The 26,504-nt window shown below is 49.0% G+C and overlaps 5 protein-coding genes across 5 annotated transcripts; 3 read left to right on the forward strand and 2 right to left on the reverse strand.

The window, feature by feature from the left end:
- Positions 1–741: 741 nt before the first annotated feature.
- On the forward strand, positions 742–2,760 carry NDUFB10 (NADH:ubiquinone oxidoreductase subunit B10). Its single transcript, XM_080942010.1, has 4 exons — positions 742–992; positions 2,137–2,275; positions 2,360–2,499; positions 2,602–2,760. The coding sequence occupies exons 1-4, from the start codon at positions 845–847 to the stop codon at positions 2,697–2,699; spliced, it is 525 nt and encodes a 174-aa protein (XP_080798136.1). The 5' UTR covers positions 742–844; the 3' UTR covers positions 2,700–2,760.
- A 62-nt stretch (positions 2,761–2,822) lies between these two features.
- Positions 2,823–4,616, reverse strand: RPS2 (ribosomal protein S2). Its single transcript, XM_080942009.1, has 6 exons — positions 4,349–4,616; positions 4,179–4,268; positions 3,914–4,021; positions 3,329–3,662; positions 3,057–3,148; positions 2,823–2,970 (listed from the first exon to the last, which is right to left on the reverse strand). Exons 1-6 carry the CDS (start codon positions 4,523–4,525, stop codon positions 2,890–2,892), a joined length of 882 nt encoding a protein of 293 aa, XP_080798135.1. The 5' UTR covers positions 4,526–4,616; the 3' UTR covers positions 2,823–2,889.
- Positions 4,617–7,623: 3,007 nt separating this feature from the next.
- Positions 7,624–8,817, forward strand: RNF151 (ring finger protein 151; the record flags this gene model as incomplete). Its single annotated transcript, XM_080942548.1, has 3 exons — positions 7,624–7,747; positions 7,881–7,977; positions 8,347–8,817. The coding sequence occupies exons 1-3, from the start codon at positions 7,689–7,691 to the stop codon at positions 8,815–8,817; spliced, it is 627 nt and encodes a 208-aa protein (XP_080798674.1). The 5' UTR covers positions 7,624–7,688.
- An 8,516-nt stretch (positions 8,818–17,333) lies between these two features.
- TBL3 (transducin beta like 3) lies at positions 17,334–23,301 on the forward strand. Its single transcript, XM_080942183.1, has 22 exons — positions 17,334–17,447; positions 18,590–18,641; positions 18,722–18,817; positions 18,902–18,949; positions 19,058–19,199; positions 19,284–19,368; positions 19,449–19,619; positions 19,697–19,772; positions 19,858–19,951; positions 20,036–20,217; positions 20,307–20,448; positions 20,533–20,591; positions 20,815–20,918; positions 21,357–21,504; positions 21,596–21,826; positions 21,910–21,980; positions 22,060–22,216; positions 22,293–22,351; positions 22,561–22,664; positions 22,754–22,825; positions 22,914–23,072; positions 23,164–23,301. Exons 1-22 carry the CDS (start codon positions 17,407–17,409, stop codon positions 23,274–23,276), a joined length of 2,406 nt encoding a protein of 801 aa, XP_080798309.1. The 5' UTR covers positions 17,334–17,406; the 3' UTR covers positions 23,277–23,301.
- A 221-nt stretch (positions 23,302–23,522) lies between these two features.
- On the reverse strand, positions 23,523–25,488 carry NOXO1 (NADPH oxidase organizer 1; the record flags this gene model as incomplete). Its single annotated transcript, XM_080942294.1, has 8 exons — positions 23,523–23,757; positions 23,863–23,980; positions 24,205–24,318; positions 24,413–24,594; positions 24,734–24,911; positions 24,995–25,070; positions 25,245–25,325; positions 25,423–25,488. The coding sequence occupies 8 exons, from the start codon at positions 25,486–25,488 to the stop codon at positions 23,523–23,525; spliced, it is 1,050 nt and encodes a 349-aa protein (XP_080798420.1).
- Positions 25,489–26,504: the final 1,016 nt, after the last annotated feature.

A 26,504-nucleotide genomic window follows, 5' to 3' on the forward strand; every position in this document is an offset into this window, starting at 1 on the left:
GTGATCTCTTCTGGTCTGTCTGAAGACAGCTACAGTGTGCTCAAATAAATATAATAATAAATGCATCTTTTAAAAAAAGATTTTGTAGTTGTAGAATCACATTAGGCTTAAGATGTTCCAACGGAGATCATCGTGATTTTACACTACATACTGAGATTCTATGCTACCAAAATGATAAGATTTGTGGGTGTCATAAACTGATGTTTATATTATACTAGATTATGGCAAATCTCTACAGCTAATAGCTCTATTTCTTAGCCCCTAACTCTGACAGGAAGTGACCAGCACCAAATAACACATAATGTGAGAATTTCCACTGCCCAGGCTGCAAAACCAGAGCAATGCAGACAACTTGGGGCACAAGCGCTCGGTACCAGAGCCACCAGAAGCAGGCCAAAGCACTTTGTGCCTAGGGTAGTAGACCTTTTTTCCCCCAAAGACACAACAGGACAAGCTCAGCCTCTTCAGAGTAAGTCTCGAGGTTCACAGGAACCCACCAGCCCCCGAGAGATCTGAGCAGGGTCTAGAGTAGTTGTTGACTTGTGTGTGTGCTCTTGCCAAGCCATGTTCACCGTTTTCCCCTGCTATCTTAGCTGGTAGGTCAAGGCAAAGCATTTCCAGGCATTTGGTGATCTCTGTCCAACTAAACCAGGATGCCATGGTGCGCTGGAAACCACAAGGGGGTGCCCGAGAGGCGAAACACGATCCCATGGTGCTTCGCGGCTGCCCGTACGCAGGCGCAGCTGCCGCCTTTCTGCGCAGGCGTAGAGGTTCCGCGTCCTTAGCAGGCCGAGCGGATCCAGACGCGGGGCGAGTTGGAAGGTCGGCTGGGTTTGCTTAAACCATGCCAGAGTCTTGGGACAAAGATGTGTACCCGGAGCCCCCGCGCCGCACGCCTGCCCCCTCGCCGCAGACCTCGCTCCCCAACCCCATCACCTACTTGACGAAGGCCTACGACCTCATCGTGGACCGGCCCGTGACCCTCGTGAGAGGTACAGGGTCTAGAATTCGCCCACTTTAGTGAAGATCCCGGTATCCCACGGATCCCACATTCAGTTTCCGCCCCCTGGAACCACCACCCGCTGCACGCCGCTGTCCCCCACCCAGAGTCCCCGAGTTCAAATCTCCTTAATCTCAGTGTATCTAGGACACTACGAGAAACCCTGGAAACGCCTCGGAGCTGTCACCCTAGACCACTTCCCAGGACCTCCGGTCTACCCCGCTGCTCCTCGGGATAGTCCACTTCTTCCCGGGACTACCCTGTCTGATTTCTTTCTGCCTTCAGTAGAATCCCGACTAAGCTTACTTCGACCCTGGTCGCTCTTTTAAGCGATGGTGGTTGGAATCCGGGCGGTTGTGGTGCACGCCTTTAATCCCAGCACTAGGGAGGCAGAGGCAGGTGAATCTCTGGGTTCGAGGCCAGCCTGCTACAGAAATAGTGGTCAGGAATCTAACCCACCTGCAAGGCGCTTTCCTTGGGGTAGCTAGCTGGTCATTAACCCCTTGTCGAAATGGACAATTTGTAACCATCTGCATGGTCGGGGTGGGTATTTTCTCTTTGGGCCAGTTTCACCTGTGCAAAATTGTGTTTCACATGGCTCTACTCTTTATCCCTGGCCCTAGAGAATAATCAACTGAACTTAGTCCTGTTTGTCAGAATGGTGGGCAGCAGCTGATCATGCTAGATTTAAATATCCAGCATTAGGGGTGTATAGCATGTTTATGTGGTTTTTTCTTTTCCTTAGTGCTGAGGATCTGACTGTGGTGGCTTTTTTTGAGAGACAGCATCTTCAGTGTTTATACAGGGAAACAGCTAATATCTCGTTAGCTGCTCAGTAGTACTCAGACACTTGTGATCCTTGGGTTCCAAACCAGTTCCAAGTGCATTCAATAATGCAACTACATTTTTTTGGTAGTATCCTAGACCTGTCTGGGACTCTGCTGTGTAACTTAACCATTGGATCTTGCCTCCGAGTTCCTATTCAACCCTACCCCCCCATGGGGTAGGTGGGCCCAATTGTGTATTCATGTAACAAAAGGTGGTAACCACTGTTCCCAGGCCTTTATAAAGCCGGTTCTGTAACCCTTAGCCCCAAACCAAGCCCCAGTCAATTGAGTTTAAGTTCTCTTCCGCAGAGTTTATTGAACAACAGCACGCCAAGAACCGAACCTACTATTATCACCGGCAGTACCGTCGAGTGCCAGACATCACAGAATGCAAAGAAGGTGATGTCCTGTGTATCTATGAGGCAGAGATGCAATGGAGAAGGGACTTGTAAGTGAACAGAGGGAACACTGGGGACCCCAACTTCTGTGTTGAGTTGTCCTCTATCCTTTTAAATTCTTGTGATCCTTTCAGCAAAGTTGACCAAGAGATCATGAATATCATCCAGAAGAGACTTAAGGCTTGTCAGCAGAGGGAAGGAGCGAACTCACAGCAGAATTGTGCCAAGGAATTGGAGCAGTTTGCCCAAGTGTCTAAAGCCTATCAGGACCGCTGTGAGTGACCCTCTCTGGCTTTCCCCATTGTGGATAAGTTTTTTGGGTTCTAGTTTTTCCCAGTCATTAAACCGCATGTAACAAATTCTCCCTTTTCTCCAGACCTTGACCTGGGAGCCTACTATTCTGCCAGAAAGTGCCTGGCAAAGCAGAAGCAAAGGATGCTGGAAGAGAGGAAGGCTGCCAAGGCTGCTGCCTAAGACACCATGCCAAGAGCTCGTTAAAATTCCACAGCTGAAATAAAGTGCCCTTTTGGACACAGTCTGTGTTTCTCATATCTAAATTGCACATCCATACTCAAGTACATACATACACCATGGGGGAAGACATAAAAGAAAAGAACAATTAACAGACTTGGTTCATTTATTATTTTGTCTTTTATAAAAATCCTTATGTGGTAGCCACAGCTGGAGCCTGGGTCCTCTGAACAGAGACTCTAGTGTGGGTTTTCACAAGATGATCAGTGAATTCCTGAAGAAGAGAAGCAGAATTAGCATATAACATGCCCAACTCGGGTAAAAGCTAAAGGGCAGCCAAATATGACGTCAACAGTGTACCTGATAAGGAGACTTGGTGAACACAGTTTCTTTCCAGAGGTCAGGGGTCAAGTAGCTGTACGTTTTTGAGATGGCATCAAAGGTGGCCTTGGCTGTCAAACAGTAAAAAATAAGGGTTGGTGACCTAAAGTCCTGCCCACCCAACAAGGTGCTGTTGAACACCTAGAACAGAGAAGCCACTTTGGGGCAGCTCTGCTGTGCATTAGGAAGGCCTTCCTCTCTCCTTCCCTTAGAAATACACCAACCACACAGTGGAGCTGAGAGGTACCTACCAAAGTTGCCCAGGGTGGCAGTGCAGCCTCTGGCTGAAGTGTAGCAGTCATCTATACCGGCCATCATCAGAAGCTTCTTGGGCACAGGAGCAGAGACAATGCCAGTGCCTCTGGGGGCAGGAATGAGACGCACCAGCACAGAGCCACAGCGGCCTGTCACCTTGCATGGGACAGTGTGGGGCTTGCCAATCTTGTTCCCCCAGTAGCCTCTCCTCACAGGGACGATGGAAAGCTTGGCCAGGATAATGGCCCCTCGAATGGCAGTGGCAACCTCCTTGGAGCACTTAACACCAAGACCAACGTGACCATTGTAGTCCCCAATAGCGACGAAAGCCTGTGAAGAGGCTTAGTTTAAACGGTGGGAGCATTTAAAACTCAAAACACCAGCACACCCCCAAAAGGACCTGTGGTGTTCCTCCAGGCAAGAGAGGCCACTGTGAGGCCAACCCAAAGTACTGGAGGTACTCGTTTCCTCTCTCTCCCCGTACGAAAGTCACACGGGTATAACCTAGTGTAACCATGCAGAGTGAGAGAGTTTTGTTCAGCCCCATTGTTCAAACAGGTAATGTTAGTTAAGAAACAAACCTTGAACCTGGTCCGCTGGCCAGCCCGGGTCTGCTTCTGCACTGGCATGATTTTCAGAACCTCATCCTTTAGAGATGCACCCAGGAAAAAGTCGATAATCTCAGACTCCTATAATAGAGATTTTGTGGGAAACGTGTTAAATTCGTGCTAAATAGACAAAGGAGACTATTCCGATTCCTCTCCTCGACCCCTGACAAAATGTGGCAGGTCACTAGATCCATCTAAATGTTCCAAAGGATGTCTATATGCTGAATTCCCTTTGTACCTTAATGGGCAGGGAGAACAGATAGATCTCCTCCAAAGATTTGATCTTCATGTCCTTAACCAGGCGGCCCAGCTTGGTGACGGGGATCCACTGAAGGAAGACATCAGTCAAATGGCTGCCTCTCCGTGCAGGGGAGCGACCAGCCCGCCCCGCCGGTAGCCCAGACCTACCTCCTTGTCTTCAGCTTTACCTCCACGAGCCCCGCGGCCTCGACCACGGCCTCGGCCTCGACCACGACCGCGGCCCCTAAGACCGCTGCCGAATCCTCCGCGGAAGCCGCCGCGGCCTCCTAAGCCTGGGCCCCCGGGTCCTCCGGGCCCTCCCGCTGCACCGGCGTCATCCGCCATTTGCTAGTGACAAAAAAAAAGGGGGGGGGAAATGCAACTCAGCACAGCCTTAAGGTCTGCGGTCCTGCCAAAGCTGTGTTCGTCCGGATGTTCACGGATTCCCAAATCCCAGGCCGCAAGGCCAGGCCCCAGCAACATAGACTCACGTGTTTTCCCGAAGAAGAAGAAGAGAGAGGCGGTGCGGAAGAGACCTATTATAGTGCGCCAAGAACCGCGAGATTTGGACTGTAGACAGAGCATGCCAGGCTGTGATTGGCTGCATCTTGCCCCGCCACGTTCTGCTCGCACCTGCGCATTTGCCCTCGCTGAAGCCGCAAACCACACCAGCCGGAAGGACGTATAAAGGATCACGCCGACGCCTCATACTCTCTTGGTGTCCGTGAATTCGTGGTGACGTTCGCGCGCTCAGGTAGGTCGCTCCTCACGGGCTTCTCGAGGCGTCCAGGGTTGACCCAGCAAGTGGGCGTTCGTTGAAAATCATCCTCGGTTTTGTTCTGTGGCCGGGGGTGAGAATCGGCGCCCAGAGCCACAGAGGCCTCAGCTCACCGCCCGCTGCCCAAGTGTGGGAGGGTGAAACCCAGGCCCCTACATTCCAGATCGCCTCGCCACTCCTGCAGTCCAGCTCGTGGTCACAGTCCTAACCACGTCGTTTATTTCGCAGGTTCCACTGGATCTGGACGTTGACGCCGACTCTCCCGCGAGAATAGCAGGGTTCGTGTGTCCTCTCTTTTTTCAAATAAAATGATTTAACTTAACTTACTGTGTGTTGATGTTTTCGAGGGTTCCCATTTCTCTAGGTAGTCTCAGCAGTGAGCATCTGGGTAGCCAAGGCAGACGGAATATTGAGGGTTTTTTTAAATGCTTTGTTCAAGATTTATATCTTTTACGTATTCAGCATACTTTGGCTCTTCCTCGGATCCTACTATAGATGGTTTGTAAGCCATCATGTGGTTGCTGGGAATTGAACACAGGAAAAGCAGTCTGTTTTTTTAATGTGGTTTATTTTACTTGCATGTATGTATGTGTATTACATGGTATAATGTGACTGATACCCATAATCCTAACAATGGTTTTGAACCAATTTTCTCTTGGAAAGACTGAGTCGGGTGTACTGTAGGAATTTAGGAAGTCCTGGAATTTAACAATCTTTAACCTTCCAGTTGCTGGGATTACACTGACTAGAGCCTGGGTGTGGTTGCCTGTATTGGAGCAGCAGGCTTGCTTCACATAAGAGTTCCAAGCTGATACTGTCCGTGTAAAGGGATGGCTCACCTGTAGGATCCAGCTCTGGCCTCCAAAGCCACTGGTACTCATTCACAGACCTATATACAGACAAGTCACACCTACATGAGTACCACTGAAGTTCACATTGATGAGCCAATAAGTTTATTCGGTTTACTGAGCGTGTGTCCCCCCCAACAGCAAAGTCCCACCCCGTCAGACTATGATCTGGAGTGGTAGCTCCCAAAATGGCCTTCACCTGAAGGGGGGTGGGGGGACAGCATTTTTTTTTTTTTTAAGATAAGTACACTGTAGTTGTCTTAGGACACACCTTAAGAGGGCATCAGATCTCATTACAGATGGTTGTGAGCCACCGTGTGGTAGCTGGAATTTGAACTTGGGACCTATAGGAGAGTAGTCAGTGCTCTTTAGCCACCCAGCCATCTCTGCAGCCAGTGAAACAGCATTTTTAAAAAGATTTATTGGGCTGGAGAGATGGCTCGTTGGTTAAGAGCACTGATTGCTCTTCCAGAGGTCATGAATTCAATTCCCATGAAACCACATGGTGGTTCACAACCATGGATAATGAGATGACACCCTCTTCTGGTGTACTTATATATAATCTTTTATTTTTAAAGATTTATTATATAATAAGTACACAGTATTCAGACACACCAGAAGAGGGTATTAGATCCCATTACAGATGGTTGTGAGCCACCATGTGGTTGCTGGGAATTGAACCTAGGTCCTCTGGTAGAGCAGTCAGTGCTCTTAACCACTGAGCCATCTTTAACCCATGAAACAGCATGTGTCGCTCTGACTGTCATAATAATTGCTTTAGATCTTGCTGGCCTCAAACTCAGAGATAGACCTGCCTCTGTTGAGATTAAAGGGGTATACCACCACCATAGCCTGGCTTTGTCTTCAGCAGCTCCATTACTCTTGCCCTGAGCCTACTTTGTATGTTTACTGCTATGTGACCTCTACCAATATGGAAGCCATGTTATACCCAAAGGGGAAAGAGCTACACAGACGCACACACATACAACACAATTTCGTTGTCTACCCAAAGCCTTTCAATTTACAGTTGAGAAACCTCTGGGCTTTTCCACGGGATGGACCTCCTATGGAACTTAGTTCTTGATGAAGGGATGTTAGTGGAGAAGGTCAATATCTATACTGACTATCCAGTCTGAAGGAGCCACTGTGATCTTGCTGGCTTTGGGGAACCAGTCTTTTGCTTAAGCAGCAGCTGTCAGCCACAACCAAGGCAGGGCAGGGAATCCAGAGACTACTGAGTTGAGGCCTCCCACCTTCAGAAGAAAAAGCAAAGGGTTGGTGACCATGAGGTAGGTCCCAGTGGGCTCTGGACCAGAGCTGTGATTGGCCGGCGCTGGACAATGCTACTGTGATGTCAGTCCACACGTGCTGTCAAATGGAGGCTCCTGAACCCTTAGTCTCAGTGGAGCTGCTGTCCAGATACAGATCATGGTGAGAGCCCCTCACCACTGAGATTTGTACTCAGTTCCAGACAGATGCCCAGCAGTCTGGAAATAGATTCTGTCTCACTCAGAATGGATGGCAGTCCTTTTATGGGACAAAAAACTTTCAGAAGGCTTTTAACTAGTATACACTAGAACTGTTCCAGCTTCCTCAGGCAGGAGTTGGCGATCTTCAGAGTCAGCCCCCACAGATCCACCCTTGAAGTGGGTGCAGACCCTTCTAGGCTCTCTACTTCAGTTTCTTCGTACAGCCATCCTCCCTACAAAAGCTTGCTGGGCTATCTTGCTGGTTTGAATGCTTGTGGCAGGGCCTTGGAGCCTTCTTGGCCTTAACACTGACCTGGCCTTTACAGAGTGGTGGGTACGATCTCAACCTCTTTGCCAGCCCTCCGGACTGCAACTTCCTGTGTTCTGTCTGCCACGGGGTTCTCAAGAGGCCAATGAGGTTGCCATGCAGTCACATCTTCTGCAAAAGGTGCATCTTCCAGTGGCTAGCCAGGTGTGTTTGGGATACAGGAGAGTGGGGGGAGGGGCTGGAGGCCAGCTCCTGTGGCCAAGATTGGGAAAGTCTATCAAAAGCTGGGTTCCCAGGGCTATAAGACTCAACTACAAAATCCCATGTATCCTTCTAGACAAAACACCTGTCCGTGCTGTAGAAAAGAGGTGAAAAGGAGAAAAATGGTCCAAGTGAATAAACTCCGAAAAACTATTGGCCGCCTACAAGTCAAGGTAGCTCTGAGCAGCCACTCCCATCCTTCTTACAGTGGTGGGGGGTTTGGGGGGGTACAGGGCTAGAAGAGGTGGAACAAACCAAGAATAGGCCAAAGGTCATAGACGTGGCAGAACAGTATGAATCATGGGTCTACCACTTGCTGTGCAGATCCTTTAGAACTTCAGGGGGGATTATGGGTCTCAGGGATGAAGTACTATTACTCTCTATATAAAATGAAGAAGCTTGGAATCAGAAAAGTTTAGGAGGCTCCAGAGTTCACTTGTTTCGTAGTCTCTGGATTACCATAGGTTAGGGATTACTGGGGAGCCCCAGCCAGCACTGACTAACCTAGTTCGATGCCTACTGAGCTTTCTCACACTCCCTAGTGCAAGAACGCTGCAGCTGGCTGCTTGGTGACATGCCCTCTGGCTCATCGCAAGGGGCATCAGGACTCGTGCCCCTTCGAGCTGATGGCCTGCCCCAATGAGGGCTGCACTGAGCAGGTTCTGCGTGGGGTCCTAGATGAACACCTCCAGCACTGCCAGCAGAATGGACAGCAGCGCTGCCCCTTAGGCTGTGGGGCCAGCCTGACTGCCTTGGAGGCAGAGCAACACAACTGCTACCGTGAGCTACATGATGCTTGGGTCCAACGCCAGGAGCGCAACCGGACCCTGCTGCTGAGCCTGCTGGGGCGTGTACGCCGGGTGCACCGCACCACCAACTTTATCCGCCGGCAGCTGGCACAGCTGAGCAACTTCCTGGAGGATGATAGCCTGCTCCTGAATGCAGGGATGCAAGAGACTGAGGTTGCTCCGGAGGCCGAGATGTGGGGTGCGCAGGGCCAAGGTGTCTTATAGAGGAGTTAAATAAACGCTGAGCCCAGACCTGGCCCACCTCACACCCCGTCCTCCATGCCTTCTATTTGCTCTGTTGTCCTTGTCACCCTTGCAAACCTTCCATATCAGACACTGCCCTTTCTCCCCTAGATTGTTCTCCCAGACTTTTTACCCGCCCCCCCACTGAGACAGGGTTTCTCTGTAGCCCTGGCTGTGAGTCACCACTCCCCCACCATTTCCCAGACTAAATTCTTTCCCTGGTTCGATCCACCACCAAGTATCCCGCAAAGCTGTTCCCTTCATTATTAACTTTTTCTCCCCATGGCTTTTTTCTGCACCTTCCTACCAGACTAATAGCTTCCTAGCTGGGAATACAAAACCCTGAACTAAGAAAAGTCAAAGAAATCTGTGTTCTCTTGTACTTAGTCTCCCTCTGCATTCCGCACAGAGAGCCAACCAGCTAGCACCATGCCCAGAAAACCACAGCCTCCCAGCTTTACAACTCTAATAGCTCAGGCGTTGACTTCCCCATGAAGCAGCTTTACTACCTAACTGGAAATTGGTCCCCCCTACCTCTGCCACCCCTTGCTAAATCTGCACTGACAGACACATATTTAACTGCTGTGAATTTTCTTTCCTCCCTGGGAATCCTACTTGGTCCATTGAAAAATGAGCTTTGTAAGAGCAAGAGTCTTAAGCCAGGAATAGTGTTGCACACCTTTAGTTCTGGAACTCTGGAGGCAGAGACTAATGACTCTGAGTTCAAGGCCTACCTGATTTACATACCAAACTCCAGGTTAGTTGGGGCTATATAGACTGTCTCAATAAAACAAAAGGTTGAGAGGAGGTTATAGAGAGATGACTCAGAGGTTAAGATCACTGGCTGCTCCAAAAGAGGACTCTTTTTTAACTGCACCACCCACATAGTGGCTCACAAATACTGTTACTCCAGTTCCATGGGATCTGATGCCCTCTTTTGGCTTCTGAGGCCAGGAGGCACACACACACACACACACACAATACCCATACATACAAAACAATAAAAGATGTCTGTTTCTTCCAAAGCAATGTCTTATACACAGGTGTGTATTCAACAGACAGGTCTCATACTCCTCTGGCTGCTGGGATTCTATGTATCTCCAAACGCAAAGATACACCCACTTCTGCATCCCAAGTGCTGGGATTGAAGGTATGCCTTATCACACCTGGCCTTATGAACTCCTTAGCAAACTCGGGGATCACAATCTATGGTCCAAACTGTATTGGGTCACATATTCAATAAGCCTATTTAAAAAGCTAAGTGTAGAAAGCAGAAAAATATTCAATATTGTAGCTTTTTGTGAAATATTTGTTGTTCTTTCATTTTTTTTTTTAATATTCTTATAGCTACTTTGTAAGTTCTTTGTGGGTTCCTTTTTCTCTCTCCAACTATTGGACTCCCAAAGTCTTAGTTAGCCTAGGTGCACCGCTCCCACAGAACACAACTTGACAATAGATCACTGCAATGGCAAGAGGTTTATTTTTGATCCAATGACATGGGGTTACTCAGCCACACGGAACTCAAAGCACATACATCTCTTATACCTTTTTGTGAGGGGGGTGAACTACTGTATTGTGATTGGTCATCAAAGTAGCAGTATAATTTTCTGAAAGAGGAGAGGAAGTGGGGAGAAACTTTGGCAGTGAGGTTGTTGCCAATTTGCAGTTTTCCTTGGAATTCAGTACAGGGAGGGGCAGGGAAGCTATCCTGAAAAACAGTTTTTTTTTTTTTTTTGTTTTTTTTTTTTGTTTTTTTTTGTCTTAACTCAGCTTGGTCAGTATACCCTGGTTATTCTGACCAACCTACTAAAACTTTGTTTTTACAATTTTTTTAATCTTGTTTATACATTCTTCTAAACTTGGAAGGTTTTAGGCTGATGATAATATATATTTGGACTTTTCTATGAGACCTTGTGGCTGTCAGCCAGAAAATCCTGTCCTTGTTTACTTTCTCAAGAATGGGTGTTTTGGAAAAGTCTCAGAGCCCCTAAAAACTTTATTTTTACATTTCCCTCTACATTTTTTAAACTTTCTCTTTTTTTACATTTCACTAACATTATCTTCTCTGGCTCTGCTCAGCTTCTCCTGGCACAGCTGCCACCAACAGTCTTCTCAGCCCAATTCACTCTCAACTTGTCCCTGTTCAGTCTGCTCAACCTCTTCTCCAGCCCTGCACATATCTTTCTTGCGTCAGCTGTCTTCTCTGACCCCCCTTCTCTGTCTCCTTCTCCTGCCTACTCCTCTATCCTACTCTCTCCTGCCACTCTCTCCAACTCCTTACTCCCTACCTCCACTTCCAGTCTCTGCTGGCTTTTTATACCCTCTCCTGTTCCAGAAGTCCATGAGCCGACTGTTGCCTTAGAGCATAGGGTTGTTTAAAGGGCCAGGCACATAAAATATTCCATACTACACGTCCCCCACCCTCCATTTGTTTTAGCTAGTAATTATGCGGTTTTGAAGCTGTTCCTCAGTTCTTTCCAGTGTCTTTCCCAGGGTTCTTAGGTGTCCAGTGTATCTTTCTCTTGGTCTCTCAGGAACATGTCCACAACTGAGATAAGCTAACAGTGATGCTTCTCCTTCCTGCAATTTGGGTACCACCTCTTGAAACTTTCTTACTCCTGGACTGCTTTATCTTCTAGTATCTTGTGTTTTGGAGGTTCTTATTGAAATCTCTTAATCTCTGTTACCAGCTCTGTGAAACTGCAGCTAGTACTCCCGACTTGAACTTGCAGGATGTGATATTTGGCATAATCTTGTTTTAACCCTACTCATAGGCCTGTTGCCCTGCGTTGTGGATGGCTCTGTATTGCAGGAGACCAAAGGCTTGCTCATAGCCTGTCAGTGGTTATGTGAAGGCAATGGTCGGTTAAGCTCTCTTTGCTCTTTTTGGGTCAGCATCCAAAGTTTTCAGGAGCCCTTTGATAACTCTGAAACTTTACTAGTTTTGATGGTATCCACAGCTTTTCATTTCCTTTGGAAATATAAACAAATCCACAAACCAAACGCAATGCACTCACTGACTTCCATCCTGATGTTAACACAGCCTTAGAGTATAACGGCTGACTAAACGTCACAGGTTTGTATTTTATAACCCAATGTGTCTCAGTCACTGTTTCCTTCTCATTGAATGTTCAGAAAATTTAAAGTTAACAGAGCACTGTTTAGTTTACTTTTGGGAGTCTTTATTCTCCCCCCTTTTTTAAAAAAAGCATTTCTTTTAAGGTGAAATGAGATCTTAACACAACTGCTTGCCCTGTAGGATTGTGTGTACCTGTGGTATACCTGCAATGTGGTTTATAGTATGCAGAGAATTAATTCATCTAAATGGAGACAAATGTGGGAGCATTGTCAGTCTCAATCGGCACAGGTTCCTCAAAATAATCATTACTTCTAGTAAATGTGTAATTACAGAGCAGTCTTTTCAGAATATAAGACAGTTGCCCATTGAAACCCTGAGTATGTGTGGTACGGTGTACAAACTTTTCCAAATTCTGCAAAATGAAACACATCCATCTGCCAGATTTCTTTTGGTACCCTTAGGGTAATGGAGTTTGATTACACAAAGAACAAGTGGGACATTTCCTTATAATTAATTTCCTTGGCTTTTTGCCAAGTGATAAATTTTTTTTTCTTTAAATCTTTAAACATGGTATTTTTCATGACATTTTGAGGCTTCTAACATATTTCCTATTAATAATTGGTCAGTTTCTTCATTTCCGGTGCTACTGGACCTGGCAAGCCTGCATGAGACTGAATATGGGTGATAGAAAATGGATAATTTCTGTTTTGAATTGTATGTTAATAGTTGTATAGATAATGATCAAATTGTGAATTATCAGGAATAAACTCAGCAGTTTCTCTATGCAAAACAACTCTATATTGAGAGTCATAAATTAAGGGGTTCGGGAAAACTTAATAGACCATTAGAATTTCATTCAACTCTGACTTTTGAAGTATATGGGGTTTGAATTACTTTGCTTATTTTTTTCTGACTTATAACCGGCCATTCCCAATTCATTTGCATTGGTATAAAATGTAGGCACTTCAGGTACTGGCACTCCTTTTAGTAAATGTGGGAGAAGTCAATTAGTTCAGTCAGTGAAGATTGACAAAGAGCCTGTAGCAACCATCTGGGAGGAAATCAACAGCAAACATCCTCAAAGCAAGCAATCCACGGTGCGGCCACATCGGGGAGAGAAACAAAAAGTTCAGTGGATCCCCTAGGTGGTCGGAAGGGTCCTGAAGTGAGACCAGGATTTAAATAGAGGGGCAAGAATATGCAAATCTACTCAATATCAATCAAGGTTTTATGGGCTGGATGGCTGGCTGGCACTCTAGAGGCAGAGGTGGGTGGATCTCTGTGAGTTCAAGGTCAGCCTAGTCTACAAAGCAAGTTCCATGATAGGGCTGTCACACCAAGAAACCCCGTCTTGAAAAGCAAACAACAAAACAAAACAGAGCTCTGGCTGACCTAGAGGACCTGGATTTGATTCCCAGTACCAACATGGCTGTCAATAACATGTGTAACTCTAGTCCCAGGAACTCTGCTTTCTTCTGGTTTCCACGGGCACTGCATGCACATGGTACACAAACATAGATGCAGACAAAGCATAACATACAAATAAAAGTAAAAATGAAAATTCTTTTAAAAAGTGTGGTCCCTCCAATTACTGACCCCTTGTTATGTGGACTTCAGTGTCATAAGGTGCTCTCACACGCCCCTTCTTTGGAGGCAGGGTTTCTATGCAGCCCTGGATGTCCTATAACTCGCTACGTAAACCGGGCTGGTCTCGAGCTCACCCAGATCACCCTCCCTCTTCTAAGTGCTGAGATTAAAGGCGTCACCACCATGCCTGACCACAGGGGTCTTTTAGATTTATTTCATGTGTATGAATGCTTTACCTTACATGTTTGTATGTGAGCCATGCGTCTTGCTGGTGCCATAAGGAGTCAAAAGAGGGCACTGGTTACCCTGGAAATGGGGTTATGGATGGCTGTGGGTCACCATGTGAGTACTGGGAATCAAACCCAGGTCCTCTTCAAGAACAAGCACTCTGAACTGCTGAACAATCCCTCAGCCACTACAAGTGTCTTTTTAGAATATCTTCTTTCCTATGAGTGACTGGGAGTTAGATTCCATGATATGCAGCTAGAAAGAGAGGGCATGACTAGGTAGTGAGGATTGTATTCTTCAGGGTTTTTTCTTACAATATATAGTTTATTTGTTTGAATGACACACAGGCTGTAGTCAAGCTAGTTCAGCAATGGCTGTCTACCAATGGAAGGTCCAAGAATTCAGTAGTTGTTCAGTCTATGAGGCTGGATGTCTCCGTTGGTTTTCAGTATATACTAAAATCCTGAAAAAGTACCAGCTTCCTTCTTCTGCTTCCTTTATATAGGCTGTCAGTAGATGGTGACCCAGATTAAAGATGGATCTTCCCACCTCAAAATATTTGGACTAAAGATCTCAAAAGATCCAAATTAAAAATGGGTATTCCCACTTCAAATGATTTAATTAAGAAAAAGTCCCGGACTAGAGAGCTGACTCAGCAGTTAGGAACACTCACTGCTCCTCCAGAGGTCCTGAGTTCAATTCCCAGCAACCACATGGTAGCTCACAACCATCTGTAATGGGATCCAATGTCCTCATCTGGTGTGTCTGATGACAGCTACAGTGTTGTATTAGTCAGGGTTTCTATTCCTGCACAAAACATCACAACCAAGAAGCAAGTTGGGGAGGAAAGGGTTTATTCAGCTTACACTTCCACATTGCTGTTCATCACCAAAGGAAGTCAGGACTGGAACTCAAGCAGGTCAGGAAGCAGGAGCTGATGCAGAGGCCATGGAGGGATGTCACTTACTGGTTTGCTCCCCCTGGCTTACTCAGCCTGCTTTCTTATAGAACCCATGTCTACCAGCCCAGGGATGGCACCACCCACAATGGGCTGGGTCCTCCCCCTTGATCACTAGTAGAGAAAATGCCTTACAGCTGCATCTCATTTCCTCAACTGAGGCTCTTTGTGATAACTCCAGCTTGTGTCAAGGTGACACAAAGTACACCAGCCAGTACAGGTGTACTCATATACATTAAATAAATGAAATTAAAAAGTCCAAAACAGGTATAGCTGGCCAGTTTTGGGATTTTTTTTTGTTTGTTTTTGTTTTTGTTAATTCCAGAGGTTGACAACCAAAAGTAGCCATGATAAGGACAGTGAACTTCCAAGATGGTTGGATTCTTCCTCACCTTAGACAAATCCCTGGAAGTTTAAAATAAAGGCCTTGTAAACTTTTTTTCCCCCAGACAGCATTTCTCTGTGTATCCTGGCTGCCCTGGAACTCACTCTGTAGACCAGGCTGGCCTTGAACTCAGAGACCCGCCTGCCTCTGCCTCCTGAGTGCCGGGATCAAAGACATGGACCACCACTGCCCACACAGCTCAGCTTCACTTAAAAATTTTTTTCCTTTTGAATATTTTTCCTTCATTTTTAACTGCCACTCACTGCCTCCAGGTTTGACCTTGTGAACCGTTTCCCCTGCCAGTAGGGCCCTTGGTGATGAAGTGACTGGACAACTGTTGTGTTTGCACAGCCCTGGTGGGCCAATCAGCCATCCTGTTTTTCCTCAAAGTAGCCAGCTCTAAATTAGGGGGAGGAAGACCCTTCAGAAACTTTCAAAGGTGAAGATGGGCCTTGTCTCTCTCAGTGCCTCTTTTGCATCCTGGAGGGTCTTCCTGCCTGCTGTGTGCATGATTCCCACCCTTAATAAGAACCTTCATATAACTGCTCCTTCTGTCTGTTCCGTTTGCAGCTTTGAGAGTTCTCTGCTGCCACCTCTTATACTTGAGTTTCTTTTCCCTGCCTTTTAGTTCTTTTACTGGCAGAAAAAAAAAAATGAGTCCGATCAAGACTCCTAAATGGTTACATTTGCCATGACTGTTACATATTAACTATACCTGCTGAGGGGCAAATGTAACCATTTCCAAAAGCTCTTAATAAAAAAAAATTGTTTGAGACAACTTCTCACTACAGAACCTTGGTTGACTTGATATTAAATAGACCAAGCCTGTCTTGAATTCAGAGATCTGTTTGCCTCTGCTTTGCCTCTGCCTCTAGGATTAAAGGCATCTCCAACCATGCCCAGGCCAAAAGCACTTTAAAAATCCATGTTAAGATAAAAGGCCTGGAAGCACACACCTTTAATTCCAGCATTCAGAGGCAAAGGGATCTTCGTGAGTTCAAAGCCAGCCTAAGCTAGATAGTTTCAAGCCAATGTTCTTGTTTTCAGAAATAAACACACACACAAAACTAGGCCAGAGAGAAGTCTCACTGAGTAAATGCTGCCAGGCCCAATAATCTGAGTTTAATCCCTGGGATTTACACAGTGGAAGAAAAGCTACTTCCATGTCCTCTCTCTCTAAACATATGTTATACTGAGAGGGCAGACGTGTAGCACACACATACATGCTAAATAATAACTTGAGAGTATCTGAGAGACTGAAACAGGAAGAGCTTGAGCCTGAAGCCAGTCTAGATTATCACATAGTTCCAGATCAGCCTAAAATAACTGAATACATAACCAGACTCTTCCTTAATCTTTTTTCCCCCCGAGACAGGTTTTTTTCTGTGTAGCCTTGGCTGTGTGGAAACTGATGCTATACACAAGGCTGGCCTTGAACTCAGATTTATTTATTATATATCCAGTGTTCTGCCTGCATATATGCCTGCAGGCCAGAAGAGGGCACCAGTCTCATTATAGATGGTTGTGAGCCACCATGTGTTTGCAAGAAATTGAACTCAGGACCTCTGGAAAAGCAGCCTGCACTCTTAGCCACTGAGCCATCTTGAATTCCATCAGTCCTGAAGTAGAAGTAGGTGGATCTCTGTGAGTTTGAAGCCAGTCTCGTCTACAGAATGAGTTCCAGGATAGCCAAGGCTACACAGAGAATTTTGTCTCGGAAAACACACACACACACACACACACACACACACACACAAGAAGAGAGAGGGGGGAGGAGGAGGGGAGGAAGAGGGAAGGAGAGAGGGAAATGGGGAGAGGGAGAGAGAGACAGAGAGGCAAAAGTCCTTCTGGGCAAGGTCAAAGAACCACGTGAAAGGAGGGAAGCTTTCACTGCAGATACACCAATCTGTTATTCTAAAAGTCATCTTGTCTTGCAAAACCAAAAAAGAAAGAAAAGAAAGGAAGGAAGGAAGGAAGAAAAAGAAAAACAGACATAATGAAAATAGTAAGCAAAAACAAATGTAAGACGTTCGGGGGAAAGGAGAGTAGGGGAAAAGGGAATAACATTAGAAATGTAAATACAGAGAAATATCCAGGAAAAAAAACAACAACAACAAAAGACGTTCAACAAGGCAGCTAGCCACTGACAGCTTCCACTTCTAGTGGCAGACGCCGGTTCCCACAGTAAAGAGGTCTCCCGACGCGCATACTGATGACGTCGGAGTAGTTGCGGTTCGTGACGTCATCACAACGTGTCTGAAGTACAGAGTAGCGCCCCGGCTGTTTCACGCGGAGAGAGGCTGCTGAGCTTGGAAGGACGCGCGACACTGGGATATGGCCGAGACTGCGGCGGGATTGTGCCGCTTCAAAGCCAAGTAAGTCCTCAGAGGAGGCACCGACCGCGTAGGGAGATGGGAAGGAACTGGAAAAGAGAGCTAGGACTTTAGAAGGGGCATTCATAGCGATACCAGGGGCTCTGAGTTCTGTGCTCAGTCAGTTCCCCTGTGAACAACCGCTGTTTAGTACTAGGATAGGAAGAGACTCTGCCTTAATCCATAGTGTGTAGTTTTCAGATGAATGATTTTCACCTGTTACCGAGTGAGTCGCTTTATGGCAAGCTCTAGCAAAGAGAAGCCTCAGTGCTGACAGCATCTCTGTTGATGGGTTAACTGGTGGCAGAGTCTCAGAGGCTGGTTTTATTTTGATGCGCGGACTTCCACGGACTGGTCTTAGGGGCTGCGGGGGAGAGGGCAGGGCATTTGAATTTGGGAAGACGAGCCTAGCCCAAATAGAGGGCTGGGCTATAGGGCCTGGGCCAGGAGCAATGGTGCTGTGATGTTGACCATTAAGAAAGGTAAAAGTCCTTTTGGACAAGGCAGGGTAATGTCACAGAAGTATGTGAGGCATGAGAGGAGGGGACACTCCTCGCTTGTTCTAGAAGGCACTAGACAACAGAGGTGAAAGTAGGTAAGAAATCCAGTGAGAAGATTGGATTGGCCACTACCATTACCTCCCAGGAAACTTCAATGAGTTGGTTTACACCAAAGCAGTAGAGGGCGTGGGAAAGAGGGCAGCCTCAGTCAGATCCCAGAAATCACAGCTAGTCAGGGAGAAACCAAATGAGGCTGAGGCTGGAGGAGTGGTGGCATGCTGGGCCTCACTGGTCAAGACTTAGAGAGTATGTTACCTTTCCCTGGCCTCCCACAGCTAGTAGGGAGCCCCCAAGGACTCTGTTCTGAAGCCTGGGCTGTTGGGCTTCCTTCACCTGACTCAGGCCCATCTCTTCAACCTGTGTGATGGCCCCATGAGACCCACTCAGGCATGCTCACCAACCACCTCTGGGTCTCAGCCTCTCTGTAAGAAAGCAACCTCCTACTGAGATGCTTGTTTTTCATCCCTGGTTCCTGCTGCTGCCTGGGCACTCTGCAAAGGCAAGGATTTGGCTCACCTCTAGGATAGAACCCAGTGTGCTGGACGCTAGGGTCGTCTATTACTCAGCATCCTCCTCTCTTTCCAGCTATGCTGTTGAGCGAAAGATTGAACCTTTCTACAAGGGTGGGAAAGTACAGGTAACTATTCCCAGGGGCAGTTGGGATAGAGGGGTAGAGAGCACTGAGTGGTTCCTTGACTGAGACCCTTTTGTCCCTAGCTGGACCAGACTGGCCAGTACCTCTTTTGCGTCTGTGGTACCAAAGTCAACATCCTGGATGTGGCCTCAGGGGCTTTGCTTCGGAGCCTGGAGCAGGTGAGGACAGACTGGCAGATGTGGGGGGCTCCAGGGAAGGGCGGCATATTCTAATGGTATTCTATATTTCCACTCTCCCCATAGGAGGACCAAGAGGACATTACTGCCTTTGACCTTAGTCCTGATGCTGAAGTATGATGGGTGGGTAGGGGGGTTGGGTAAGCTCTGGTACCTCCCTTCCACGCTGAATTGGCAAGCATGTATTGCCCCCCATCTTTGCTATCCCACACCCTCCCCCAGGTACTAGTAACAGCCAGCCGGGCACTGCTGCTGGCTAAGTGGGCCTGGCGAGAAGGCACTGTCACTCGCCTGTGGAAGGCGATACACACAGCTCCTGTGGCCTCCATGGCTTTTGATGCCACCTCCACACTGTTAGCCACAGGTAGGACCCCAGCCAGGTGGGTGTGCTGGGGGAACACTAGGGCAAGGATTCTGTCCACCCTTAACCTCAAACACATTCTCACAGGCGGCTGTGATGGGACTGTACGTGTCTGGGACATTGTGCAACATTATGGGACACACCACTTTCGAGGCTCACCTGGTGTCGTGCAGTGAGTTAGGGTAGTGGAGGAAAGATGGGCGGAGACACCACCCTTGGAAGTCCAGCTCATTTGTCTGTCCCTGCTTTCAGTTTGGTGGCCTTCCATCCAGACCCCACTCGCCTGCTGCTGTTCTCCTCAGCTGTGGACACCTCTATCCGCGTGTGGTCACTGCAGGACCGCTCGTGTCTGGCTGTCCTGTCTGCACACTATAGTGCTGTCACTTCTCTGTCCTTTAGTGAGGATGGCCACACTATGCTCAGGTCAGTGCCTGGCTACTGGTGGGTGGAAAGGGGAAGTCAAGGCTGAGACTGGAACAGAGGGACCTGTTTCTCCTCAGCTCTGGCCGTGACAAAATCTGCATAGTTTGGGACCTTCAGAGCTACCAGACCACAAGGACTGTGCCAGTATTTGAGGTATGGGTGCCTGCGGGCCAGGACCAGTGAATGGGGCAGGGATGGGATGCTCGGCTGTGTAGACGCTGATCTTGCTCATCCATAGAGTGTGGAAGCCGCTGTGCTATTGCCTGAAGAGCCGGCACCTGCACTGGGTGTGAAGAACTCAGGCTTACACTTCTTAACAGCTGGTGACCAAGGTGTGGGGGACTGGCCACATGTGGAGCAGGGGGCTGGGGGGAGCCTGTGAACCTCATCCTTCTACAGCCCTTGTTCTCCTACAGGGATCCTTCGTGTGTGGGAGGCAGCTTCTGGGCAGTGTGTATACACCCAGCCACAAAAGCCAGGCCTAGGGCAGGAACTGACCCATTGTACCTTGACCCGTGCTGCTGGCCTGCTCCTCACTGTCACTGCCGATCACAACCTGCTACTCTATGAGGCACATTCCTTACAGTTGCAGAAACAGGTAAGCATTTGTTCCTGCCCGGTGCAGGGCTTCGGTGTTAGGCTTCTTTCCATATAGGCCCTCACTCATGGCCTTCCTGTTTCCCACAGTTTGCTGGCTATAGCGAGGAGGTGTTGGATGTTCGGTTCCTGGGGCCCAATGATTCCCACATCATTGTGGCTTCTAACAGCCCTTGCCTGAAGGTGTTTGAGCTGCAGACTTTAGCCTGTCAGATCCTCCATGGTCACACAGGCAGGTCCAGCCTCGATTCAGTAGTTGCCCTTTCTTGCCTCCTGGATAGACTTGTTTTCTGACCACTCCTTCCCTCTCTCCCAGACATTGTCCTTGCCCTGGATGTGTTCAAGAAGGGATGGCTCTTCACCAGCTGTGCCAAGGTGAGACCCCAGAAGTGTAACCGTGGCAGCTGGGCAGCGGTGGCACACACCTTTAATCCTAGCAGAGGCAGGTGGATCTTTGTGAGTTTGAGGTCAGCCAGGGCTACATAGAAAATAGTTTTGAAAAACCAAGAGGGGAAGGGGGAGGCCCCGGCTTCAAAAGTGAAAACCAAGGCAAGAAAACCATGACTCATCATCTCTTTCCAATCCCTACTTTCCGAAGGATCAGAGCATACGAATTTGGAGGATGAACAAGGCTGGCCAGGTGACCTGTGTAGCTCAGGGCTCCGGCCACACACACAGCGTGGGCACCATCTGCTGTTCTAGGTAATAGATCAAGACTGGGCCCAGGGGTATCCAGGGAGTGAGAGGCCCAAGTCTTTGGGTCCTAGCACAGGGTGGAGAATGAGACTGCTTGTTTGGTTATGCTAGGAGGCTTTAGCAAAGATGTGGAACAAAAGAGGCCCAGGGAGACTCAGGTACCCTGGAATCTTTCTTAGAAGTGCCCTTGGAAGGTAGACAAAGTGGGAAGGACTTGAAATGGGGAAAAGGACTGTGAAGGAACGAGGTCCTGCTGGAGAAGGTGACCATTAAGAGCTTGGATACTGAGGGTGGATGGCACAGGCAGAGGCACTTTGGGGTGATGTTGCCCAGTCTACGTGCTGAAATGATCTTTCTGGTCCTGATGGTGGTGCAGAGGGCAGAGCTTGGTGCACTGCAGCTGGTGTCCTTAGGCCTGAGAGGTGTCTCCTTTGTTGGATACAGGCTAAAGGAATCTTTCCTGGTGACGGGCAGTCAGGACTGTACTGTGAAGCTCTGGCCCCTCCCTGAAGCTTTGCTCTCCAAGAACACAGCTGCAGACAGTAGCCCCATACTTCTACAGTCCCAGACCACTCAGCGCTGCCATGACAAAGTAACCAGCCACACATGGCCTCTGGGATGGGGTGTGGCTGAGCCTTTGGTGAGATGGGTGTCTAAGTTTTGCTACCTGCTTTCATCACTAGGACATCAACAGTTTGGCTGTCTCCCCCAATGACAAGCTGTTAGCAACAGGCTCACAGGATCGCACAGCTAAGCTCTGGGCCTTGCCTCAGTGCCAACTGTTAGGGGTCTTTTCAGGCCACCGACGTGGCCTCTGGAATGTTCAGTTCTCACCCACGGACCAGGTGCTGGCCACAGCTTCTGCTGATGGCACCATCAAGCTGTGGGCACTGCAGGACTTCAGTTGTCTCAAGGTTAGCACTTCCCCTCGTCCCTCCCTCTGCAGTAATGCGCCTCTCACACCTGTGTGACTTGAGTCCTCTGTCTCTCTCCTCAGACATTTGAGGGACATGATGCCTCTGTACTGAAGGTGGCCTTTGTGAGCCGTGGCTCACAGTTGCTGTCTAGGTGAATGGGCTAGGACTGGGCGGGGGGTGCATGGTGAGGGGTGTGTCCCTACACTGAGTCCTTCCATTCTCATCCTCAGTGGCTCAGACGGGCTCCTGAAGCTGTGGACCATTAAGAGCAACGAGTGTGTGCGGACGCTGGATGCTCACGAGGACAAGGTCTGGGGGCTACACTGCAGCAGACTGGATGATCATGCCATCACCGGTGGCAGTGACTCCCGAATCATTCTCTGGAAGGTATGAACCCTATGGGATGGGATGAGGCAGGGCAAAGGACAGTACTTGGGCTTATCTGACCCTCATTTGATCCCAGGATGTGACTGAAGCTGAGCAGGCAGAAGAGCAGGCCAAACGGGAAGAGCAGCTGATCAAGTAAGTCTGGGCTCGGCAGACTCATTTCCTCAGCAGCAGCATCCCTTGCATGTACTGACAGCACCAGCTCCTGCATCCAGCAGCAGCAGCCTCTGTATGTTCCTTGCTGTGCAGCATAGGAAATGGGTTGAGGATAGGGTTCATACTTATGGGTGTTCAGGCCCAGCCAGAGTCTCTGAGTGACCATGTCCTTTCCTCTGTCCCACCAGGCAGCAAGAACTGGACAACCTGCTCCATGAGAAGCGGTATCTCCGGGCACTGGGACTTGCCATCTCTCTGGATCGTCCCCACACTGTGCTGACTGTTATCCAGGGTCAGTGCCTGCCTCAGGAGGAGGCTGGGGAGGGGGAGGCTCCAGGGACCGATGAGCCTTTTCCTTAAGCTCAGACTTTCCTCTCACAGCCATCCGGAGGGATCCTGAGGCCTGTGAGAAGCTGGAAGCCACTATACTCCGACTACGAAGAGACCAGAAAGGTCGTGGGGAGGCTGGGAGGGACCAGGCTGGGGAGGGGGATGGACTGCTGGGCAGATCAGGGTTAATGACCATCCCTGTTACCTACAGAGGCCCTGCTGCGCTTCTGTGTCACGTGGAACACGAATTCCAGACATTGCCATGAAGCCCAGGCTGTGCTTGGTGTGCTGCTGCGACATGAGGCTCCTGAGGAGCTGCTGGCCTATGAGGGTGTGCGTGGTGCACTGGAGGCCTTGCTGCCCTACACTGGTATGTCACATGGCCCCAGGTCCAGGGATGCGCCTGGTGGGTTCACAGACAATCCCCCACCCCAGCCCGAACCTCCTCTGTCTTCCTCTAGAGAGGCACTTTCAGCGGCTTAGCAGGACACTGCAAGCAGCCACCTTCTTGGACTTCCTGTGGCACAACATGAAGCTGTCCCCACTCCCTGCTGCAGCTCCCCCAGCCCTATGAAACACATAAAAGTTGCACTTTTCTATCTTGGCTTCTCATGTGAATCTGATCAATCTCCCAAAATCCTTGGCCACACTTGTTCGGCCGACGCGTCATCTATAGAAATTCAAGCACACTCCTGCCCAGTCCCTCAGTGCAGTTTTATTTAGAGGAAATAGCTGGTTGCCATAGAGCCCCGCCCGCCCTTGTCCTGCTTTCTTGGTGGGGCTTTGACAGTAGAACCTCTCTGCAGGGCCATATAAATCCTCACGGGGGAACCTGGGTCCCTTGTTCCTGTCTCACTGCCCTGCGGGTGATGGAGCTGCATCGGCTCTGAATGGCACTCATACAGGGGCGAGATGGTACTGCAGGGGGAAGAGTCCTGCCCTCAGCCACCTTGTCTGCCCCACCACTGTTTGGGAGCCCTGGCCTGCCCAGGAGAGAGCCCAGTCCTTCAGGTTGCAGCAACACTGCAGGGAGCAGGCCTGTCCGGCCATTGTACCTGCAGGAAAAGCAGGGCTTGGTTAAGGATTTACCTATGTTCCCGTCCCACCAGGCAGGGCCTGCCACTGCTCTACCACACACAGACACACACAGCTCACTTTACCTGCACAGCCACCAGCCTCGGTCTGAGGTTTCCAGCACATGTATTCGTGCCCCTGAGGGCACGGATAGCTCATCAGGTCGACTGCCCTCATAGGCCTGGGTAGCACAGAACTGCCTCCCTAGGATGGGCATTTGGGGATCACTGTAGAAATGCAAAGCCAGAGTCCCTTTCTCTGGGCTTGCCTCTAGACACGCTGAACTGTTCTGAAACCCACTTGGAGGTTCTAAGGCTCAAAGCAGCACCCATATGCCTAGTGCCCACTATCCCCTCCCTCCTGGGCATGTTCTCCACCTTGCCAAAAGCCCCACTGATAGCAGCGGGTTTATAGGGATGGCCTCATACCACTTCCTTGAAGAGCCAGGCCTGACTTCTGGCCGTGGCCTGTTGCTGCCTCCTCCAGGTAGGGAGCTGGAAACCAGGCTATCTGCTGATCCTTGTTCTCCACCAGCCACCAGCCTGTTTGAGAGGCCAGGAAAGGGCTCAGATGCCTAGGTCTGCATCAATTTTGAGCAGAGGGGAAGCCCCCAGGTTCTTAATAATGTGGCCTTACCTGAAGGATGTCGTAGTAAAATGTCCAGAATTTCTTGAGCGTGAGTGTGGAAAGGTCTGTCTCTTGTGTCGAAAGTGTGGAAAGGCTGTAAAGAGCGCATGCTCTGAGCCTTCAGGCTGTGAATGACCAGGCTGTCTGGAGGGTGGGAGCTGGGCTCCTCTGGTGTGGGCAGGATCACTAGGCTGGGCAGTGCAGCCAACACATGTAAGAAACAAGTAGGAAGGATTGGAATACCCCTTTCCCATATACATACAGGCCAGCCCAGCCTTCTCACCCGCCCTTCCAAGTGCATGGGCTGGGAGTAGGGCGAAGGTTAGTCACCTGCCAGGAGGCAGCATGGGCTCCAGATCCAGAGGTTTGGGTGCAAAGAATCCGTTGAGTGCTGAACTCTTCAATATGTGCTCTGAGGTTGCCAGCAATGCTTGTACATAGGTGTCCAGCAGCCGCAAACGTACCAGGCCTCGGCCAGTATGCCCCCGACATTTCAGCAGTGGAGCATCTGCCGGGGTATCACAAGCACACACTGTGGGACCCCACTCACCCACACTTGCCTTAACATCCCACGACCCCTGCAGGCCTGACCAGGAAGCTTGGGAAGAACTCGTTCAGATCTCCGTAGCAGGCCTGCCTCCACTGGGAAGATTTTCTTAAGGGTCTTCTGATGGGGAGAAGCATGTGTTAGTCTCTGGAAGTAGAGAGAATCCCCCACGGAAGGAAGGAAGGGTTTCTAGAAAAGCTCCTATAGGCAGAAGGGGAGGTCCTTGGACTGAGGTATCTAGAGGACTCTGGACTAGGGAAGATACCATTCAAGTATAGTCCCAGTGTTACTTACCTGGAGCTGTCTAAACTCATCCCAGCTCCTGCGAGCAAACGTGTCACTGTTGTCTGACCAGCACACAGAGAAGGCAAATGTCTGTGTGAGGAAAGATAGAGGCGGCATCTTCAGCTCCCCTTTTGCCTCTTTGGAGACAATCTAGGCAGGGGTGAGGGACTGGGGCAGTATGGTCTACCTGGAGTCGATCCGTCTGCACCAGGGCTACAGCATGGGCTGATGCTGGGTGTCTTGGACTTGCCATGATTATGGATGGCCTCACACAGGGTGCTTGAAGGAGCTCTGAGCATCCGGAAGAAGTGAAGTGGAATTCCCCAACACTGCCCTAAGCAGAATCCCTGCAAAGCATTTACACTCCAGGAAACGGTTCAGTTTCCTGGTTCTTCTTCAAGCACAAACCCAGAAGATTCATCACAGGAAGACTGTGCCGGGGGGAGGGGCAGACCTGGCAGGTGGAAGAAAGAAATGAGGTCTTTTGTACAAGACTGTTCTGAAACAGAACCATCTGAGGCTCCTTTCCTTTAGCCAAGGAAAGAAAAGCTGTCTGGAGTTCTACCATCAAAGTGTCTGCCGCCTCAACTTCACCCGCCTCCTCTGCCTCTTCTCCACCCAGCCGTGACCTCCTGCCAGGGTGTGTGCCTAACAGTTTGCTCTTTGAATTGTTGTTACAGGACAATCAAAAAGGACCCAGGATGTTTTGTTTTGGTTTTTGTTGTTTTTGAGACAGGGTTTTGCTAAATTGCCAAAGTTGGGATATTATTGCTCCTGAGCAGCTAGGACTCAGGCTCCTGTCACTAGGTCATGCTCCTTACTTGACCAAGTCTTGACATTGCCTTTAACAACTTACATACTGGCTTTTCCAGAAACGTCTTCATAGCCACTGCCTCCTCTCAGATGCACACAGAGGAGCCCCCAACTCTGGGCCTAGAAAGATTTCTCCGAATCTCTAAGAATCTGCTCTCAGCAGAGTGTGGTGGACATGCCTTTAATCCCAGCACTTGGGTGTCAGAGGCAGGTAGATTTCTGAGTTTAAGGCAAACCTGGTCTACAAAGAGAGTCCAGGACAGCCAGGACTGTTACACTAAAGAAACCCTGTCTCAAAAAATAAAAACAGGGCTGGAGAGACAGCTTAGTGGTTAGGAGCACTGACTGCACTTCCAGAAGTCCTGAGTTCAAATCTCAGAAACCACATGGTGGCTCACAACCACCTGTAATGAAATCTGATGCCCTCTTCTGGTGTGTCTGAAGGCAGACACAGTA

The sequence above is a fragment of the Micromys minutus genome (assembly GCF_963924665.1).
Source record: "Micromys minutus genome assembly, chromosome: 31".
NCBI classification, from domain to species: domain Eukaryota; kingdom Metazoa; phylum Chordata; class Mammalia; order Rodentia; family Muridae; genus Micromys; species Micromys minutus.